At 22.5% G+C, this 19,099-nt stretch overlaps 14 protein-coding genes across 14 annotated transcripts; 8 read left to right on the plus strand and 6 right to left on the minus strand.

Moving 5' to 3' along the window:
- Nucleotides 1–287: 287 nt before the first annotated feature.
- On the minus strand, nucleotides 288–2,702 carry HAN_1g114 (gblp; the record flags this gene model as incomplete). Its single annotated transcript, XM_001712227.1, has 1 exon — nucleotides 288–2,702. One exon carries the CDS (start codon nucleotides 2,700–2,702, stop codon nucleotides 288–290), a length of 2,415 nt encoding a protein of 804 aa, XP_001712279.1.
- Nucleotides 2,703–2,808: 106 nt separating this feature from the next.
- HAN_1g115 (rpl31) lies at nucleotides 2,809–3,135 on the minus strand (the record flags this gene model as incomplete). Its single annotated transcript, XM_001712228.1, has 1 exon — nucleotides 2,809–3,135. The coding sequence occupies one exon, from the start codon at nucleotides 3,133–3,135 to the stop codon at nucleotides 2,809–2,811; it is 327 nt and encodes a 108-aa protein (XP_001712280.1).
- Nucleotides 3,136–3,498: 363 nt separating this feature from the next.
- HAN_1g116 (rpl11B) lies at nucleotides 3,499–4,179 on the minus strand (the record flags this gene model as incomplete). The annotated part of the gene is made up of 1 exon (XM_001712229.1): nucleotides 3,499–4,179. The coding sequence occupies one exon, from the start codon at nucleotides 4,177–4,179 to the stop codon at nucleotides 3,499–3,501; it is 681 nt and encodes a 226-aa protein (XP_001712281.1).
- A 105-nt stretch (nucleotides 4,180–4,284) lies between these two features.
- HAN_1g117 (hypothetical protein) lies at nucleotides 4,285–5,094 on the plus strand (the record flags this gene model as incomplete). The annotated part of the gene is made up of 1 exon (XM_001712230.1): nucleotides 4,285–5,094. The coding sequence occupies one exon, from the start codon at nucleotides 4,285–4,287 to the stop codon at nucleotides 5,092–5,094; it is 810 nt and encodes a 269-aa protein (XP_001712282.1).
- A 46-nt stretch (nucleotides 5,095–5,140) lies between these two features.
- Nucleotides 5,141–7,822, minus strand: HAN_1g118 (hypothetical protein; the record flags this gene model as incomplete). Its single annotated transcript, XM_001712231.1, has 1 exon — nucleotides 5,141–7,822. One exon carries the CDS (start codon nucleotides 7,820–7,822, stop codon nucleotides 5,141–5,143), a length of 2,682 nt encoding a protein of 893 aa, XP_001712283.1.
- A 374-nt stretch (nucleotides 7,823–8,196) lies between these two features.
- Nucleotides 8,197–9,978, plus strand: HAN_1g119 (hypothetical protein; the record flags this gene model as incomplete). The annotated part of the gene is made up of 1 exon (XM_001712232.1): nucleotides 8,197–9,978. The coding sequence occupies one exon, from the start codon at nucleotides 8,197–8,199 to the stop codon at nucleotides 9,976–9,978; it is 1,782 nt and encodes a 593-aa protein (XP_001712284.1).
- Nucleotides 9,979–10,009: 31 nt separating this feature from the next.
- On the minus strand, nucleotides 10,010–10,669 carry HAN_1g120 (prsB5; the record flags this gene model as incomplete). Its single annotated transcript, XM_001712233.1, has 1 exon — nucleotides 10,010–10,669. The coding sequence occupies one exon, from the start codon at nucleotides 10,667–10,669 to the stop codon at nucleotides 10,010–10,012; it is 660 nt and encodes a 219-aa protein (XP_001712285.1).
- Nucleotides 10,670–10,743: 74 nt separating this feature from the next.
- On the plus strand, nucleotides 10,744–12,750 carry HAN_1g121 (hypothetical protein; the record flags this gene model as incomplete). The annotated part of the gene is made up of 1 exon (XM_001712234.1): nucleotides 10,744–12,750. One exon carries the CDS (start codon nucleotides 10,744–10,746, stop codon nucleotides 12,748–12,750), a length of 2,007 nt encoding a protein of 668 aa, XP_001712286.1.
- Nucleotides 12,751–12,845: 95 nt separating this feature from the next.
- Nucleotides 12,846–13,658, plus strand: HAN_1g122 (hypothetical protein; the record flags this gene model as incomplete). Its single annotated transcript, XM_001712235.1, has 1 exon — nucleotides 12,846–13,658. The coding sequence occupies one exon, from the start codon at nucleotides 12,846–12,848 to the stop codon at nucleotides 13,656–13,658; it is 813 nt and encodes a 270-aa protein (XP_001712287.1).
- A 194-nt stretch (nucleotides 13,659–13,852) lies between these two features.
- Nucleotides 13,853–15,628, minus strand: HAN_1g123 (hypothetical protein; the record flags this gene model as incomplete). Its single annotated transcript, XM_001712236.1, has 1 exon — nucleotides 13,853–15,628. The coding sequence occupies one exon, from the start codon at nucleotides 15,626–15,628 to the stop codon at nucleotides 13,853–13,855; it is 1,776 nt and encodes a 591-aa protein (XP_001712288.1).
- Nucleotides 15,629–15,711: 83 nt separating this feature from the next.
- On the plus strand, nucleotides 15,712–15,978 carry HAN_1g124 (rps25; the record flags this gene model as incomplete). Its single annotated transcript, XM_001712237.1, has 1 exon — nucleotides 15,712–15,978. The coding sequence occupies one exon, from the start codon at nucleotides 15,712–15,714 to the stop codon at nucleotides 15,976–15,978; it is 267 nt and encodes an 88-aa protein (XP_001712289.1).
- Nucleotides 15,979–16,071: 93 nt separating this feature from the next.
- HAN_1g125 (hypothetical protein) lies at nucleotides 16,072–17,640 on the plus strand (the record flags this gene model as incomplete). Its single annotated transcript, XM_001712238.1, has 1 exon — nucleotides 16,072–17,640. The coding sequence occupies one exon, from the start codon at nucleotides 16,072–16,074 to the stop codon at nucleotides 17,638–17,640; it is 1,569 nt and encodes a 522-aa protein (XP_001712290.1).
- Nucleotides 17,641–17,708: 68 nt separating this feature from the next.
- Nucleotides 17,709–18,416, plus strand: HAN_1g126 (hypothetical protein; the record flags this gene model as incomplete). Its single annotated transcript, XM_001712239.1, has 1 exon — nucleotides 17,709–18,416. One exon carries the CDS (start codon nucleotides 17,709–17,711, stop codon nucleotides 18,414–18,416), a length of 708 nt encoding a protein of 235 aa, XP_001712291.1.
- An 87-nt stretch (nucleotides 18,417–18,503) lies between these two features.
- HAN_1g127 (eif2B) lies at nucleotides 18,504–19,073 on the plus strand (the record flags this gene model as incomplete). Its single annotated transcript, XM_001712240.1, has 1 exon — nucleotides 18,504–19,073. One exon carries the CDS (start codon nucleotides 18,504–18,506, stop codon nucleotides 19,071–19,073), a length of 570 nt encoding a protein of 189 aa, XP_001712292.1.
- Between the last annotated feature and the right edge of the window lie 26 nt (nucleotides 19,074–19,099).

Genomic DNA, 19,099 nt, shown 5'->3' on the forward strand with positions numbered 1-19,099 from the left:
ATTATCAATATTTAATTTTAAATTTGTTTTTTTATTCAAGTTTTTCTTTCTTTCTCCTTTTCTACTCTCTCAACATACTATTCACACCAATCCTAATATTATTACCTTTCCTCACCAGAACCTCCTCTCTTTCCTCCTCTATGAGGATAGTATGATGTCCTTTTTTTCTCTACTTTTTATTTAAATTCCAACACCAATAACACCAAAAAAAATTAACACATTTTACCACTCCTATCAAATAGTTTCTTTAGGTTTATTTAAATTTTTAAACTTGGAATTTTTTTCTTTTAAATAAGAAAAAATAATTTTGTTTTTAAATAGTTTAATTTTTTAAGAATTTTATTTTTTTTGTTTAAAATTTTAATTTCTATAAGATTTTTTTTTTTTTTAAAATTTTTTTCACAATTAAAAAAAATTTTGGTAAATTCAGGAAAAGTAAAAAATTTTTTCTTGAAAATTTTTTTCCTTAATGTTTTAAAAAAAATAAATCTTTTTTGGGGTTGGGTTTCTTTTTTTTGGGCTATTTGAGCAAGTTTTTTAAATATCTGAATGAACAAAAAATTAAAATATAAATTTTTTTTAAAAAAAAGCCATTTCATAGTTTTTTCTGAAATTAATTTTTTTCTTTCTTTCTGAAAAGGTTTTGGTTTTGTTTTAATTTTAGTTATTTTCCCGAATTTTAAAGAATAAAAAAAAATCGTGGAACTCAGAATAAAACAATATTCGTGTTTTTTCGCAAATATAAAATCAATAATTCTGTCAGGTAAAAATTTATTTGCTGATTTTTCTTTCCTAATGTTTAATTCAGGAAAATGTAGTTGGTAAAAAAACCCTTCATTCCATAACCTTTTAGAAACATTTTCATTTAAAGATAATGAACTAATAATATAATAAACAGGACCTTCTGAAGAAGAGAAGAAAAATTTCTCCCCGTTAAAAGAATAGGTCATTGCCAAATTTTTATAGGTATTTTCTGAAAAATTTAAAGTTTTAAAACCTTTTTTTAAACTGTTTTTTATTCTGAACACAACTTTTTTTAGAATCAAATTAAAAAATAAAAACCCGTCATTCTGAACAAAAAAAGCAATTTCTTTTGAATTGGGATTTAGACAAGTACCTAATATCTTTCCTTTTGTTCTAAAAATATCACAAATACAGCTATAGTTTAATTTATTGTAATTTTCGAATTGCCAAATCCTAAAAGTTTTATCCCAACTACTGCTCAGAATTTTAAGCCTTTTTCCAAAAAAAAACAGCTTATTTATATATGATTCATGGCCATTTAAAATTTCTATCAAAACTCCTTTTTTTAAAGACCAGATATGAATTTTAAAAGTTTTTTGACAAGAACTAGCAATAAAAAAACCGGAATAATTTACGGCAAGGGAATCGAAATTTTTTTTTTTTAATTTACAACTAAAAGTTCGAATAACCATACATTTTTTTAGGTCATAAATTTTCAAACTTCCATCTTTGCTTGCCGATATGGCTAATCTGGAGAAAAACTTAAAAAAACTAACCTTATTGATTGCAAGCAAATGATTAGAAAATTTTAAAATACAAAAACCTGTTTTTATCGACCAGATAGTTATTGTTCCTTTATTATCTCCGACAATTAAAAGTTTATCATTAGATGAAACTGCTAAACAAGATGGAGTTTCGAAAAAGCTTTCGTATATAACGTTTATTTCTTCTTTTTCTCTATCATAAACAATTATTTTTCCTTTTTTTAAATTTCCGAGGGAAAAAAACCTAACGTTTAAACACATAGAAAAATTTGATATATAAGAAAGAAAATTTTCCGAAAAAATAATTTTTTGAATTTTTTTAATTTGAAAATTTTTATGGTTTTTTTGTGAGATTTTTTTTAAGTCATAAATAGTCAAAATTCCTGTCGAATATCCCAAAAATAAAATTTTTGATAATGGATGTATCCAAAAAGACGTTGCCATTGATTTTTTATTTTTTAATTTTACTTTAAAAATAAAATTTTTATCTAAAACTGGGGAAAAATTTTTTTCCTGCTCTTTTTCTTTTTTTTTAAGAAGTTCAATTCTATAGAGAATATTATTCTCACATAAAACTAAAAAATGATTCGAAAAATTAAAAAATTTTACCGAAAGTATTCTTTCTATAAATCCTGTTAAATTAATTTCTCTAAAATTAGAATTTTTTCTAAAAGGAAATATTTTTATCGTGAAATCCAAACTGGCCGAAATAAAAAAATTTCCGGAAAAATTCCAATCGATAGATATTATTTCACTATAATGGCTAAAATATGTTCGAGCAAGTTGGCAAAAGCTTTGTGTGTTTTTTTCTGAAAAACCAATTTTCCAAACCTGGGCAAAATTTGAAATAGTCAAAACTAAATATTTTCCTCTTGGAGACCATTTACAAGTAAAACAAGGACCCTTTAAAAGAAGTTTGGTTTTTATTTTTTTCTGGTCAATATCTATGATTAAAAGTAAATTAGTTTTATCAATAGTTGTTAAAAATTTTCCAGTCTGGTCTATATCGATGGTGTTGATAATATCTCTAGACCGGAAGTTTAAGGGTTCTACTTTTCCATTTACCAAATCAATTACAGAAACGGAATTTTGAGTTGGAAAAAATAGTTTTCTATTATAAGTAATAAAAAGAATTGGGCCACCTGAATAAAATTGACCAAATTGTTTTTTAATTGTTAAAGTATCTTTTTTCATAGTATAAAAAAAATAAAAAACCGTTGGAAAAAAAATTTTAAAAAAGTTTTTTTTGTAGGTTTTCTTTAGGAAATTCACAAATTATTTGAAATTGAATCTTAAAATTTCATTTTTTTATTTTAGTTAGCTGATTTTTAAAATTTTCATTTTTACTTAAAAAAACAAAAATTACCCATCCATCGAAATTATCTGAAACAAATCTTTTTTTTACCAAAAGTATTCTAACTCTAATCGGAGTATGTTTTGTTCCCTTTAACCATAAAAATTTGTTTAGCTGGGTGTCTATTCTTATGTTTTTGGAATTCATAACTTTTTGAGCAAATTTTTTTATTTCTAAAATTGCCTGAGGTACCCTTCTTTTAAATTTAATGCCATGCATTCGCTTATGAAGATTTAAATTACATTCGATGCTATAATCAAATTCTTGTCCCATGAAAAGTTGAAAATAAAATTTTAATTAGAATACAGAAAAAGGCCACAGGAAATAATTTTTGTTGATTTATTTGGTTTTTTTAAAACAGACAAATTTTTTAATCGAATTTACCGACCTCAAATTTTTGATAAAAAAAATTATAATAAATTTAGTATTCCAAAATCAAAAAAAAAAAAAATTTTACATCGGACAAAAAATTTTATCTTAGTTCCCAAATTTAAAATTTTTTAAATACTATATGTTTTTTGAAAACAATTTTCATACAACTTTGCTAGAAATCTTAAGGGTAGAAATTTCTCATTAAAAGAAATTAAATTTTTTTCTTTTTTTCTTTTTACCAAATCAAGTCAATTCGTTTTATTTTTAATCAAATGTTCCGATAACATCGCCATAAAATTTTTGAAACCACCACAACGCATCGGTTTTTTTAATTTTATGAGTTTTTCCAATTTTACTCCTTCTTCGTTTTCTTTTTAAATTTCTTTCCCCAGCTCGACCTAAAACTATGAAAAAATCCATTCCGAAAATTCCCGTGGAAGTATCAAAATTTACCCCTAAATCAATGTGTTCATTAATTCCAAACCCGAAATTACCAGTATCGGAAAAATTTTTATGATTCAACTCAAAACCTTTAGCCTTTAGTCCTCGTTCGAGCAAAATATATGCTTTTTTTCCTCTTAAAGTATAATGACAAGCAATTTTTTCATTTCTCCGAATTCCCCAACTTCTTATGGTTAGTTTTGATTTAGAAAAAACAGGAGTTTGTCTAGCTAGGTTGTCAAGAACCCTTGCGGCATTGGTCAATCGATCACTTGATTCTCCGACACAACAATTTATTACGACTTTTTTAATTTTAATATCTCTCCACTTATTGTAGAATTTTTTAGCTATTTTTTGAATTTTAGATGTTTCTATTGGAAAAATCTTTATATCATTTTTGAAAGACCATTTCCAGTTTTTGAAAGTGTAAAAAATCCATTCAAAAGGTAAAATTTCTTTTTTCTCACCAATTTTTTGGTGAATCCAAAATTTTTCAGTTTCCATAAATAAAAAAATAAAACATCTTTAAACTACCTTTTATTTATATTTAGATTTTTTTTGAAATTATTAAAAAAATCTTTTTGTTAAAGGTTTTTTTTGTTTAATATTATGCTTTCTTTTTTTTCTTTAATTGGAAATAAAACTAATTTTTCATGGAAAAAAACAAAATTTTTTGAAAAATTTTGTTTAATCTTTTATTTTGACAATTTTTTTCGTCTATGGAATCCCAATTTTTTTGCTCTTAAAACGAAACGTTACCTGGGGCATAATGGAATAATATTAAAATTTTGTGGTTCAAAAAAAGCCAATAATTTAATAACTTGTTCCAATGACAATTTTATTAAATTTTGGGATGTATTTAGTTCCAGACCATTGCGATCTATTCATATAAAATTTGATATTATTCAATGCATTTCTTTAAACAAATATAATCAAATTTTAGTTTGTTTAGGAAAAGAAACCGTGTCTTTATGGGATGTTTACACAGGAAATTGTTTTAATTCTTTTTCTTTTTCTCCCCAATTCCCCCCTTCAATAATGTTTTTAAAAAATTCAGATGTTTTTTGTGTGCTTCAAACCAATAATTGGTTAGTTTTTTTTGATTTAAAAAGTGGATCTATTTTAAAAAAATTTAATTTAAAAAGAAAACATATTTCAGTTCAAAAGTTTTCAAATTCGAATTTGTTTTTTTTTTTAAATAAAAGTTTCATTTTCTTTGATATTGAAAAATTTCATTTGTCTAAAAAATTTTTCCTTTTTCCTTGGGTTTTTAAAGAGAAAAATATTTTCGAAATGATTTTTTCAGAAAACCTTAATTCAAAAAAACTAAAAACTAAAAAGGTTTTAAAATTTTTTAAAAAAGAAAATTTTATTAGAATATTTGATATAAATACAAGTTTATTTTTATTAAATAATTAGAAGAAAATTTTCATTTTATTTCAAGTAATTTTTTTTCGAACATTTTTTACCACAAATCTTCCCAATTTAATTCATCGGTAATTGAGGAAACAGATAGATTATTAATTTTTTCTTTTAAATCTTGATAGGATGATTCTTCCAGTTTAAAAGTTCTATCGAATATACTAGAATTCTCGCTCATATAGTCTTCCTTGTTGGTCAAAAGAATTTTCCAATTTTTTGGTTTTTCATAAAACGTTTCTTCTTTTTGAATTTCTTCAAGAAAAAATTTCCAATTTAAATTTAGATTTCCTTCAAAACATTCGATGATAAATTTTTTTATAAAAAAATTAATCAGACTTAAGCTTTTGTGGTAAACCGAACTAATTCGAATCCATTTTTCTTTCTTTTTTGTTTTTTTTTCTAAAAAATTTTTAAAAACGAAAACCAAATCAAAATTTTTTACCAAAGGAGATAGTCGTTCAAAGTAAACAATCTCAATAAAAGCATAAGGAATTATTAAGGGGATTTGATCCGAAAGGCAAACTAGACAATTTTTCGTAGGAGTAAGGAATAAATTTTTTTTTTGAAAAATTCCAAAAAAACCAAAATCTGAATTGAAAATTTCTATATTTTTTCCACTTATTAAGGCTAAAGCTTTAACAAATCGATTAAATTCGTTTGTGCATTTTTTAATTTTAAATTTCTCATCAAATTCCTTTTTTTCAGAATAGCTAGACTCTTCTTTTTTACCGTTACCAAGATTAACTTTTGTTTCATAATTTTCATAAAAAAATTGAAGATTTTTTTCATTTTTTAAATTTGTTAATTCTGAATCTTTCAAAAAATGAATATGAATAATTTTAGAATTCAATAAAAAATTTATCTCGTAAAAGATAAATTTAATATTTTTGTAAAAAATTTCGAAATTTTTCATTTCATTGTTTGAAATCAAATTTAAATAATTCTGATAAAGCTGAACCGTTCCTTTTTTCTTTCGACCTTTTCTATTTTTTTCATAAAAAATATTTTTTAATTCTAAAATATTTTTTTTTAAGTTTTTAACTGGAGAAAAACTATAGTTTTCTTTTTCTAATCTTTTGAAATTTTTTTTAGGAAATTTTAAATTTAGTATTTTCGATTTAAGATGTCGAAAATCAGTTTTCCTTTTGGAAAAAAAAGAAAAATTTTTTATTTCGGATTTAAAAAAACCTTTTTTTTTAAATTTCATAAAGTAAAAATCGATTTTTAAAAAAAAAACCGAACAAAATTTGAAAATTTGAAAATTTTTTATTGTCCAAAAAAAAAAATTTCTGAAGGTTTTTTTAAAAAATAAAAAAAATTGGTTTACCTCTTTTTTTAAAAAAATATGTTTAAACTTCAATAGACTTTCTGGTACAACAATGTTGCAATTTTTAATTTTTTTTAACAAATATTCGAAAAACGATTTTTTAATTTTTTTTTTAAATGGAAATTTATTCAAATTTTTTTTTTTTATAAAAAAAAAAAGATTTATTAATTCAAAAAGTTTTAAATAGTCTTTAATCTCCGTTTTTCGATTTTTCGAACTTATTTTTTTTAAAAAAAAAGTGATTTTTTTCAAATTTTTTTGAAAAAAAAATGAAATAGAAATGAAAATTCCTCTGGAAGAGAGAAAGAAATTTTGAGAAGAAAAAAAATCAAAAACACCTTTTTCTTTATCAAAATTTTTAGAAAAAAATTCCTGAACATTGTATAATATTCCGAAAGTTCTTTTGTTCTTTTGTTTAGTGAAATTTTTTTTTTTAAAATTAATAATTTTTAGAAGTTTAAATTTTATATTCTCCGAAAAAATATGAAGAAAATGAGACAGTTTTTTTTTGGAAAAATTTTTAATATCATATAAAATAACAAATTTTTTGAAAAATAAGTTGTTTAATTCAATAAACAATTGATATAAAATCATTTGTTTAAAAATGGGGTTGATTAAAAAAGTTTTTTCAATTAAAAATAACGAATTTGGTTTAAAAAAATTACAAAAAATGGAAAATGAAAAAACACCTTTTTCAAAAGATTTTTTGATTTTTTTTGAAGAAGAAAACCCCAAAAAATTTTTTTTAATTTCAAAAAACAAAAAAAATTTTTGGAAGTTATTTTTTAAATTACATTCAGTTTTTTTTGAAATTTTTGGCAAAAAAATCTCTGTTCTTTTTTTGTTAAAATAATTTATTTTTGAAATTTTTGATAAAAAAAAATCTCTGATTAGAGATATAATCGAAAAATTTAACCTGATTGTTAAAAATATGTTTCCTTGAGAAAATTTCCTTTCAAAATTTTTAAATAAAAGAGATATATTCTCCAAAGAAAAATTTTTTTTTAAAAAATTAAAAAAATTAAAACTTTCATGGGATTTTTGGTAAAAAGAAAAATTTGGTCCTAGCCCCATTCTGGATTTATAAGCTGAATTCAATTTAAAAATTAGATTTTTCTCGTTTTTTTTTAAAAAATCTTCGAAATAAATATTTTCAATCTTAACGAATTTTTTAAAAGAAATTTTTTCAATAAATTTTATTTCAAAATCGTTTTTGGTTAAGAAAACAATTTTTTTCTCGTTAAAAAAAACTAAAAAATCTTTTTGATATTTATTAAAAATTTCTTTTAGATGAAAACAGAGGTATTGGGAATATACAGTGTTATGTTCAATATTTTTTTTCCAAAAAAAAAAAAAAGAATAAATTTTTTCTAAAATAAATTTCCAATCCAAGCGCATCTATAAAAAGTTCGCGCCAAATTTTAAATTTAAATCAAAGCTTAATAATTATTATAATCAAAAATACTTATTGTGAATTATTTTTTAAAATTTGGGTACGGTACCAAATATTTTATAGAATTTTAATTAAAATTAAAAATTTTATTTATTTTAAACAAAAAAAAAAGATAAATCAAAAAAAAAAATACCATTTTATTTATCAAAAATTAAACTTTAATAATTTTTTTAAAAAATTTTATTCTTCTTGTTTTTTTTTTTTAAACGAACTGTACATTTTTATTCTTATCTCAAAACATTTTATTTTTAAAATTAAAAAAAAGGAAAAAAAATTTTTTCAAAATCCAAATTCGAAAGAAATTTTACCCTTTTTTCAAATGAAATTATCGTCCTTTTTTTTAAAAAATTTTTTCAATAATCAAGCTAAAAAAAAAATAAATTCTTTGTCGGTTGGGAAATTTATCGAACTAAAAGGAATAATTTTTCATATTAAAGAATTTAAGCAACATATTTTTGCCATTTTAATAGAATGTCTCCAATGCAAAAATCTTTTTTACTGTTTCTTTGATTCTTTTTTTAGAAATAAACCTTTTTTATGTATTGCAAGTAATTGTAAATCAAAAAGTTTTTTTTTTCATCAAAGTAAAATTTGTTCAGTTCTTTGGAGAAAAGTCCGTATCAAAAAAAAAGAAACATGGCCCTCAGAAAAACTCCAAGTAAAGACCATGGATGTAGAAATTATTGGAGAAAAAAATTTTAAACTAAAAATTGGACAGTCGGTTTTTCTTATAGGAATTTTGAAAATTCAAAATTTTATTTCCAAAAAAGAAAAAAATTCAAATTTTTTTAGAAATATTTTTAATTTTAATATTTTGGTACAAAATATAAAAATAATTCCGAACTATTTCAAAAATTTTTGGTCTAAAAAATTTTTAACCAAATCCGAATATTTTTTTCTCAATAGATTAAATCACTATATTAATTTGTTTAATATTTGTGTTAAATCAGTGGATTTTTTACCAAAAAACCACGATGGGTGTAAGGCAGCAATTCTTATTATCTTGGGTTCAAAAAAAGAAAAAAAAGACTCTTTTATATGTTGTTTTGTTTCTGGAGAAAAATTTTCAAAAAAAAATGCTTTTCTTTCAAAAATCTCTTCTGATGGATTTTTTTTTCAACAAAAACAAAAAAAAAGTTTAAACAATTACATAGAAAGAGACCCAAAAGGAAAAATAATTTCGAAAATTTTTGAGAAAACCCAACGAAATTTTTTTTATCAGAGCAAAATTATTGAAAATGAAAATTCTTTATTTGAATGGCTTGAAAATTTTAAAAATCTTAGGTTTGGAGAGAGAAAGAACAAAAATTTCCCAAAATTGATTTTCATTGAACTAAGATTAAGAAAAAATTTTTTAAATTTAAATAATATTTTGTTTTCAGAATTTTTTTTTGATAGAAAATTTTATTCATTGTTCGACTTTTTTTATATTCTTCCTGAATCAACGTTTTCAAACGAAAGTTTTTTTGTTCCAAAAAAAATAAAAAAAATTGTAAAAAGCGAAACAAAAAATGATTTTTCCAAAAAAATCTTTCGAAAAAAATGCCTTTTTTTAAAAATTATTAAAAAAAAACTGTCCAGTTATATTTTACGTCGATATATTAAGTATATTCAAATGTGTTTTTCCCCGTTTTTTTCTGATGAAGCAAAAAACTTGACAATTAATTATTATGTATTTTTTAAAAAATTTAAAAAAAAATTTTATTTTTTAGCCCCTTTATTCCCTTTGGAAACAATAATACTTTTTTCAGAAACACACGCTAAAATTGATTTTAAAAAATCCGTTACCCAAAATGATGTAATTAATGCGATTGAAATTTTGTCTGATTCTAAAGTTTACAATAAAAAATTATTAGAAAATTTTACATTCAAGAAAGGTTCAAGAATTTTAAAAAAAATTTCTTATATCAAAAAACTTTTGGAAATTATAAAAACGATTTTTTTTCAGAAAAAAAGAACTTTGTTTAGCTTAAAAGATTTGATTGAAAAATTCCACTTAAAAACTCCATTTTTTATACTTGAGGAAATTATTGAAATTCTTTTTAAATATGGTTTAATAAAAAGAATAGGAAAAAATTTTTTTCAAATTCTTCCTTTTTGACTTTTTTAGGAAATTAGAAAACAAAAAAACCTCACTTCTTGTATTTTAAGAAAAATTCCTTTCCTATATCTTCAGAAGCAATTTTTATCCAACCATTGTTTCTGACTAAATAAGAATTAATTTTCCCTCCTGAATAGGCATCTTTGAAAGCTGCATGAAAAATGGAATTTTTTCCCAACTCAATCCCTTCTTTTAAAGATAAATTCCATTTGTAACCCGAATCTAGAATTCCAAAAGCGAAAGTAGAGCCTGATCCGACAGAAATCATTTTGATTTTTATCCGATTAGCTTCAGAATCTACATAAAAAAGACCAGGACCTGTTTGATCCCACCCGATAATCATAGCTCCTATTGATAATCCTGAATTTTTATATTTATAAATCATATTTGTGAAAATTTTTGAAGCCCCTGAAATAGAAATTTTATGTTGATTTTGAAGTTCATAGAGATGACAAATAATCCCTAGATTTCTTTCCCAAAAAAAACAATCTGCTGCTCCTCCTGCCATTGTTCCCAACATGTAATCATTTATGGGAATTACCTTCCTTACATTACTGGAACCTATATATTTACCCATAGAGGCTCTTGAATCGACCGAAACGATAATTCCAGATTGACAAACAAAAGCAAGAGTAGTGGTTCCGTGCCAAAATTTAAGCGATTTTATTTTGGCTTTTTTTTTGTAAACCATTTTTTCTATGCTTTGATTAAATTTTATATTTACCTTTGTGAAGTTGTGTTTTTTTGTGAAAAAATTTAAGACAAATGATTTATAAAGAAATAATTCAAACGTTTATTTTTTTCCTCGTCAAACGTTTTCAATTTTCAGATTTAAAAAATTTTTTGTTCAATTTAAAAAAAGAAAAAAAATTTTTCAAAATCGAAAATTTTATAAAAAATAACGGGTTTTTTTCTGCAAAATTTTTTCTTAACCCTTTAAAAATCATACCTTTGATAAAACGATTCGTGTTTTTTATTTTAAAAAATTCTAAAAAAATTTTTGATGAAAGTTCGCTTACGATTAGTAAATTTTTTCCTGCATTTAAGTTTTCTTACAAAGAAATGGTATCATTTTTTCCCGTTCCAAGTTTGATAGAACCTATAAATTTAAACCAATTGGTTTGGATTCAGGGAATAATCCAAGAAATTAGCCCCCCTTTAATAAAAAAATTAAACAAAGAAAAATTTAGTTTTACGAAAAAAAAAAACCAGTCAAAAAGTGAAAATTTTCAAAGCAAATTAAAAAAATATTTAAGATTTAAAATTTTAAAAAATTCATGGAAAGAAAAATTTCCCCTAGTTAATTATCAAGAAACTAAAATTTTTATACCTAAACGACAAAATATAAAAACAAAAACAAAAAAATTTTCAGAATTCAATGTTGTTTTTTCAGATAATATGGTTGGCAAGCTTTTTCCAGGGGAAAACATTTCTATTTTAGGAATTTTAAAACGAAGATGTGATAGTTTTTTGGATATTTCAAAAATTTCGTTCGAAACAAATTTTTTAATCGAGGCAATTTATGCAAAGATAAAGAAAAAAAAAAATTCATGGAAGAGGCTTTTAGAAAAAAAAAAAGTTTCAGTCATTGATTTTCGAAATATTTGGCAGGATTCAAAGATAAAAGGAACTGGTCTTATTGAAAGGAAAAATTTTTTCAAATATTTTTTAAAAACTTTAAGGTTTTCATATTATTCAAAACTTCTAGCAATTCTAAGCATGATCGGTGGTTTCCGGCAAAATTTAAAAAAAACCCAAAAACAAAACAATTCTTGTAATTCTCTTGTAATCAGCCAAAAGGAATTTAGACCATCTTTATTTTTTAAAAAAATTCAAAATTTTTGGATGGATTATATTGATTTGACATTCGAAACTTCCCCAAAAAAAATTTCGAATGTTTATTTGAATAGAGATGAAAAAAAATGGAACCAAATAAGTTATTTTTCGACATTTTTTTCATCTGGAATTATCACGATTAACAACTATCAAATCAATGAGAAAATTTTACCCATTACCTTTTTTTCATTCTTAAATCCGTTAATTATGAACTTTTTTAACTCCAAGATTAGAAGGAAAATGAGAATAAATTCTACCATTTTTTTGTCAATATATTCGAATCAAGAAAACTTAGATTTTAAAAAGTTTGATATGAATTTTTTAAGTAAAAAAAAGAAAACTTCAAAAGGATTAAAAGAATCTTGGGTCCAATTTTTTTCACTCTTTGATATTTATTTAATTTTTAAAAAAAAGAATGTCCTTGAAATTTCAAAAAAAGAAAAAAAACATTGGTTTTCAACGATAAATAATTTTAGGAAAAAGGAAGTTTTTAATAATAAAAATTACAAAAAATGGAAAGAGAGAAATCTAAAGTCTTATTTTTTTTTTGTAAAAGCTTATAAATACTTGAATTTTAATAAAAAAGCCGAAAAATTTTTGATTTCTTTCTATTCTTATGAAATTTCTACCAATTATATTTCAAAAAAGCCTGTTTTAACCTTGGAAAAAATAATAAGATTATCAGAAGCTAATGCCCGAATTTTATCAAGAGATGAAATTCAGATACAAGATTGTATTTTGGCTATTTTTATTATAAATAAATCTTATTCTTTCTACAAAAAAAAAAGGAAATTTTTTAAAAAAAAGGAATTTGGAGAGAGAAAAATGAAGACTTTATTTCTAAACAAAATTTATCAATTTTTATTCAAAAAGTTTTTTTTTTCTTCCTATGAAGATTATTTTTCCCTTTGTGGAGCAAATTTACAAAGATTTTAAAATATTATAAAATTAATTTTTCTTCAAATTTTGGTGACTTGAGATTTCCCAAATCTATAAAAATAAAAAAGAAATACATATTTTTTTTTGAAATCATGTCACAAAACAATCGAAGAAAAACCATTTTTTCTAGAAAAATAACTTATTTTTTCCTTATAAATCATATCAACGCTGTAAATATGACAAAAAAAAATTTTAAATTTTTTTTTAATTGTTTATGTTTTTATTTTAATCGATTCTTTAAAAGAGATAGAAAAAAACTTAGTTTTTTTATAGTATGTCCTTCCTTTTTTATGATTAATAAAAAAAAAATTTTTTTTTCGTTAAAAAAAAAAAAAATTTTTGAAAGGGAAATTTCTACTTTTCTAATAGGAAAGAAATTTCATAGTCATTTAAAAAAAATTTCAAAAACAACAACAAAAACAAAAACATTTTTTCAAAATGGAAAAACATTTTTGAAATATTTAAAAAGAACGAAAATTATTTTAGAAAAAAAAAAAAATTTTTTTTTTTTATTTAACCCTTGGTTTATTTCTGAAAAAAAAAGGGTTTCAAAGGTTATTTTTTTAAAAAGAAATTTTATTAAACCTTTTGATAGTACCATGACTTTAGTTTCAAAATTGTTGAAGAATAAGAAGAATTTAATTTTTAGTAATTGCTTTTCTATTTTAAAAAAGACCAAATTTTTTTCCGGGTTGGAACAAACACATGTCATAAATTTCCGGAAAAAAAACTTGGACCCAAAATATATTCATTATTTAAAAGATTTTAATTCTGGTTTATCTTATTTTTTGCATTTTTTTGGAGAAGAAGAAGAAAATTTTTTTTTTAAAAAAATAGATAGTCAAGAAATTCTTTTAAAAATCAAATTCTACAATGAATGTTCAGTTGAAATTAAATTTTGTTAAAAATTGGTCTGAAAACATTTCTACCAACTTTTTTTATATATATAAAAAAATTTCTTTTATTTTTTTTTCTGAATTTAAGTTTTTTTTAAGGTTTTTTTCTTTCCGAAGCAAGGAATTAAATTCCTGATAAATTTTAAAAATTTATTTTTTTTTCTATGAAAATTTTTAATTTCCTTTTTTAAAGTTTTAAAAAGTTAATTTAAAAAAACTGGCTTTATATCTTGTGGCCCAAAATTTTTCCTACACAAAGGACATTTTCTATTTCTAGATGTTAATAGATCTTTTATACAAGAAGAAGAAAATAAGTGTCCACAGTTAATCAAAGCAACTTCTTTAGGAAGAAATTTTTTTATCGGACAGTTTATTTTTTTTCGAAGAATATCAGTAATTTGGTCATTTTTTACCCACTTAAGACAGTTTAGTTTTTTTTTAAAACTTAAAAGTTTTTTCTGAATAACTTTTATTCTTATAGTTTTTTCTTTTTTTGAATTAATTAATTCCTTTCCTTTTTCTTTTAAGACAGTTTCCTCTTTTTGTAAAAAATAATTTTGTTGTTTGATAATTTTTTCAAAAAGACTTGATACAAAAACCATTTTTTTTAAATTTGAAAAAATTAAAAAAAAAAGCTTTTTCTGTTTTCTTTCACTACGTGAGCAATTTTTTTTTAAAATATAAAGAACAGATATTATTTTAAAATTCAAATCTAATTTATTGAAAATAATTTTTTGAGATTTTTTTCCGCGAAAAAAGTCTATCTTTTCTCGAAAAACTAAAACTAGAACTTTTAAAAAAAAAAAATTTTTTTTAACGCTTTCATAAAAAAAAGCAAAAAGATCCGGGTTAAAATTATTTATGAATTTTCCAGGAAGTGAATCAATTTTATTTTCTTTTTTTTCAAAAATTGAATTTTCGTTTTGCGTTTTGCGTTTTTCTCGAAATCTATTTAATAAAAAAAAATCCAAAAAAAAAAATTTTAAAATTGTTTTTAAAACAAAAAACCAGTTGAAAAAAAGATTTTTTATCCTGCCTAATTTGATTTTTGGGAAAACATTTTTTTTGCAAATATTTTCTGTTATTTTTTTCATTTTTATTAATTTTTTTCGAAAGATTATTTTTGGTTCAAATAATTCTTCAATCTGATTAAGGTTTTTATTTTTTTTTATACAGGGAATAAAATGAAAAAAGCATTTTTTTGAATTGAAATTTAAAAAAAAAAAAATTTTCTGTAAAATATTAATTTTTTGACAGATTTTATTATGGTCTTTTCTACAGTTTCTATTTATATAAAAATTTTGTAATTTTTTGAACCGAGTTTTGGAAATTTTTTTTAAAAAATTTAGGTCTTTTCTTTCCATGAATTTGTTCCAATTTATTTGGCTAGAAAATTCCTCTTCTAAAAAACCTTTTATTACCCCTGTTTCATTTTTTTTTTTTTTATCGTAAATAAAATGGTAAAAAAGTTTTAACATTTGATTAAAATAAACAAAATTTGTGTAATAAAAAAAAAATTTTTTGTGAATTTTTTTGTTAATTAAAAATTTTTCATACTTTAAAAATAATAATGAGAAAACTTTTCGGTAAAAAAATTTCTCTTTGATTATAAATTTATGATCATAAAGTAAAAAGTCCAAAAAACTTAAAAAACCAAAATTAAGTAAAATTCTTTCAAAAAAATTTGGAAACTTAGTTTCGAAAAAATTATTTTTTTTATTCGAAAAATTCTTTTGGGTTTTTTTTTCAAAAGCTGAATTAATTCTTTTTAAGTTAACTTTATTTATAATTAAAAAAAAACCAAAAAAACCTTGAAGAATGATAGAATATTTTTTATTTAAGATTTTTGTTTTTTTCATTTCTTTACTTAAATATCTAGCAAAAAGAGCATTATCCAAAAAGTGGCGGGTAAATTTTGTACATAAAAATAAGAAAAAATGGGAAGAAATTTTTTCAAAAGAAATGGAGTAATTTTTCATTTCTAAAATTATTGAAATTTGATGGCAAATTTTTTTTTATTTATAAAATTCTACGTCTTTTTTTTATAAAAATATTTTAAAAAATGGCAAACCAACAAAAGAAAAAAAAGTGGTCCAAAGGCAAAATAAAAGAAAAAAGTAATAATTATGTTTTAATTGATAACGACATTTATGAAAAAATTTTAAAAGAAATTTGTAAAAACAAAATAATAACTATATCCAACTTATCAGAAAGATTTCATATCACCTCTTCCCTTTCAAAGAAAATTCTTTCCTTTCTTTGCGAAAAAAAAATTCTAAAAAATACTCAAAATTCTACACGCTACGGAATTTATACTAGAAATAAATAATAAAAAAATAAATTTTTATTTTAATTAATAGGAAAAATTTTAAATATTTTTTATTTTCTAAAAATAAAGTAAAAAATTTAAAAATCGAACTTAATGTTGATAAATTTTCTCGAATTTGAATTTTTTAAAAAATTTTCAGAAAACTTTTCGGTTAAAATTTTTTCCACTCTTAAATGGAATTCGCTTTTAATTTGTAGGTTATTAAACGATATTCTTAAATCTGAATTAATTTCTTTTGAGATCAATCCAATTAATAATTTTGATGAGTTTTTCAATTTAAATTTGGACCTTTTTAGGTATAAAAAAAAACAAAAATTTATTTTCATTAATTTTGGAGCAGATAAAAATTTAAAAAAGTTTTTTAAAAAAAAACAAATATTTATCGGAAATATTCTTGTTTTTGATGATACACCTTTTATCCATTTTAATAATTTCAATTCAAGAAATATTTTTGTTGTTTTAACTCAAAAAAAACCAGTAGCTTTTACAAATAATAAAAAATATTTAGAAAAAAAAACAAAAACCTTATCAAAAAAAAATAAAGTCGTTTCTTGTTTTTTGTTTTTTTTTAGATTTTTAAAGAAAATTAAAAAAGAAACTTTTGAAAGCGTCTGGTTTGAAATAATAACCATTAATCGATTTTATTTGTTTGGTTTTATTAATTTTATGACCAATCAAAAAAAAATTAACTGGCTTGAAAAAAAATTGTTTTTTTTTGATAAAAAGAATAATCAAAGTTTTTCCAAAAAATATTTCAAATTTAGAACCGTTTATTCTAATACTTTCTGTAAAATCGAAGAGCTTCCGATTCCTCTTCTTCGAGATTGGAATCTTTTCGACGCGTTGACCACAAATCCTTTTTTCGGAACCAAATTTAAAATTTGGAAAAAAAGCGGAATAAAAAAAATTTCAAAATATTTTTTTAGATTGGGTTTATCAATCAAAGAAACGACTGAAGCATGGTATTACATACCACAAACCAAAAGAAAACTTTTAGAAAGTTGTATTGAAAATGAATCTTTTCTTTTCGGAATTAACTTTAAAAAATTTAATTCTTTCAAAAAAATTTTTTTTGAGAAAAAATTTTCTCAGGAAATAAATTTTTTTGAAATTTCTGCATGTGACTATTTCCTATCGCTCGAAAGCCTTTCTGATTGCGAACTTTTTGAATTTTTTAAAAAAAACCATACCAAAATATTTTGGAATGTTTATCAATCTTTGGAAAATTTTAAAAGTATTAAGAAAGGAATAAAAATTACCCAAAAAATTCAAAAATTCGTAAGTAAAATGAGTCGTATAATTATTTGTAATAAAATCTATATTTCAGAAGAACATGTTAATTATATCCATATAAAAAATAAAAAGAATTTTAATATTACTTATTTAACTATAAAAAATCTGGTTTTATATCTAATGTTGGCTTTCTCTTCAAAAAAAAAAAAAAAAATAGTAATTATTTTCCTTAGGTCCCAAATAAGAACAGTAATAGTAGGAGGTTTTCCAAAACTAAAATTTCAAAATAATCCAATAAAAAAACAAAAAATCAAAGAAAATTTGGTAAAATTAGGAGCTCTTTTTGACGACCAAAATACATTTTTGATAGAAATCGAACCGTGTTTTGAAAAAAATTTTTATAGGATGATTAATAAAAAATGCGAATAAATTTTTTTAACACTCGCATTAATAGAAAAAATTAAAAATAATTTTTTTTATTTACCATTTAAAATCAAATGAACCTTTCGTTCCAATATTTTAATCCAAATCTTCCAATTAGAAAAAATACGAGTTTTATAAGAAAAAAGAATTTCAATGATCGGTCTCTTGAACGAAATTACGCATCCGATAAAAAAAATTTCCTTCTTTGTAATAAAAAAGCAGAATCTTATGAAGAAAAAGAAACTTCTACAATTTCAACTTTAATAAACAACAAAGAAGATGAACGAGATCGGATGTTTGACACAATTCTTCAAGAACTTTCTGCCATTCAACAAAATGCTCCAAGAAAAGTTGCCATTTTAGGCACTCGTCATTTTTCCTTTTTACATCAACAAATCGTGGAGCTTTTAACCTATGCAAATGTCCTTGTTGGAAACCATATTTTTACTAGTGGGGGAGCGGTAAGTGGAACCAACGCCGCAGTTATTAGAGGAGCATTGAGAGCGGAAAAACCAGATTTGTTGACTGTGGTCCTTCCGCAAAGCTTGAAAAAGCAACCACCTGATGTTCGAGATTTATTAGAAAAAGTACAAAATGTTATTGAAATGAGCGAAAACGACGATCTACCTTTAGATGTTGCCAGTCGTCTCTGTAATTCTGACATTTTAAGCAGGTGTGAACATTTAATTTCCTTTGCGTTCCATGATAGTATTGTTGTTTTAGAAGCGGCTAGAGAAGCAAAATCTTTAAATAAGCTGGTCACTCTACTATATCTTGACTAAAGAAAAAACGAGTAAAAAATTTCAGTAATTAATATAAACTGATTTTTAAATTTTTATTTTCATTTGGGTTTTTTTAAAATTTAAAAGATGTTGATTCAAGATAGTATTTTTGAAAAATCATTAAAAAATTTTAAAAAAGAACAAAATTTTTATAAAAAAAAAGAATTAAAAAAAAATGATTTTCTTACTATCTATAATTATGAAGAATTATTAGACCGTTTTATAAAACGTTTAGAAGAAAGCACTGTATCAAATCAAAAAGTCCAAAGACTTACCCTTGAACCACCGAAACTTGGCCGAGACGGGACTAAAAAAACAATTTTTTTAAATTTTGAAAAAATTTGTAAAAAATTGGGTAGGGAAAAAGAACATTTATTTTTTTATATCTCAACCGAGTTGGGAACCACAGCTTCTATTCAAGATAGCGGAGCCTTGGTGCTAAAAGGAAAATTCCAACCAAAAGGCTTTGAAAACATTTTAAGAAATTATATAAAAGAATATGTATTATGCGGAAGTTGTCAGAGTTCTTGTACAATTTTAGAGAAAGACACCGAAACGAGGTTGATTTTTCTTCGTTGTAATCGTTGTCAAGCCTGGCGGTCAGTAAATCAAATTCGTCCTGGATTCATTGCGCAAACCAAAAAAAAAAGAGTTTAATTTTTCTATTCAAAATTATTAAGAAT

The sequence above is a fragment of the Hemiselmis andersenii genome, chromosome 1 (assembly GCF_000018645.1).
Source record: "Hemiselmis andersenii chromosome 1, complete sequence; nucleomorph".
NCBI classification, from domain to species: Eukaryota; class Cryptophyceae; order Cryptomonadales; family Hemiselmidaceae; genus Hemiselmis; species Hemiselmis andersenii.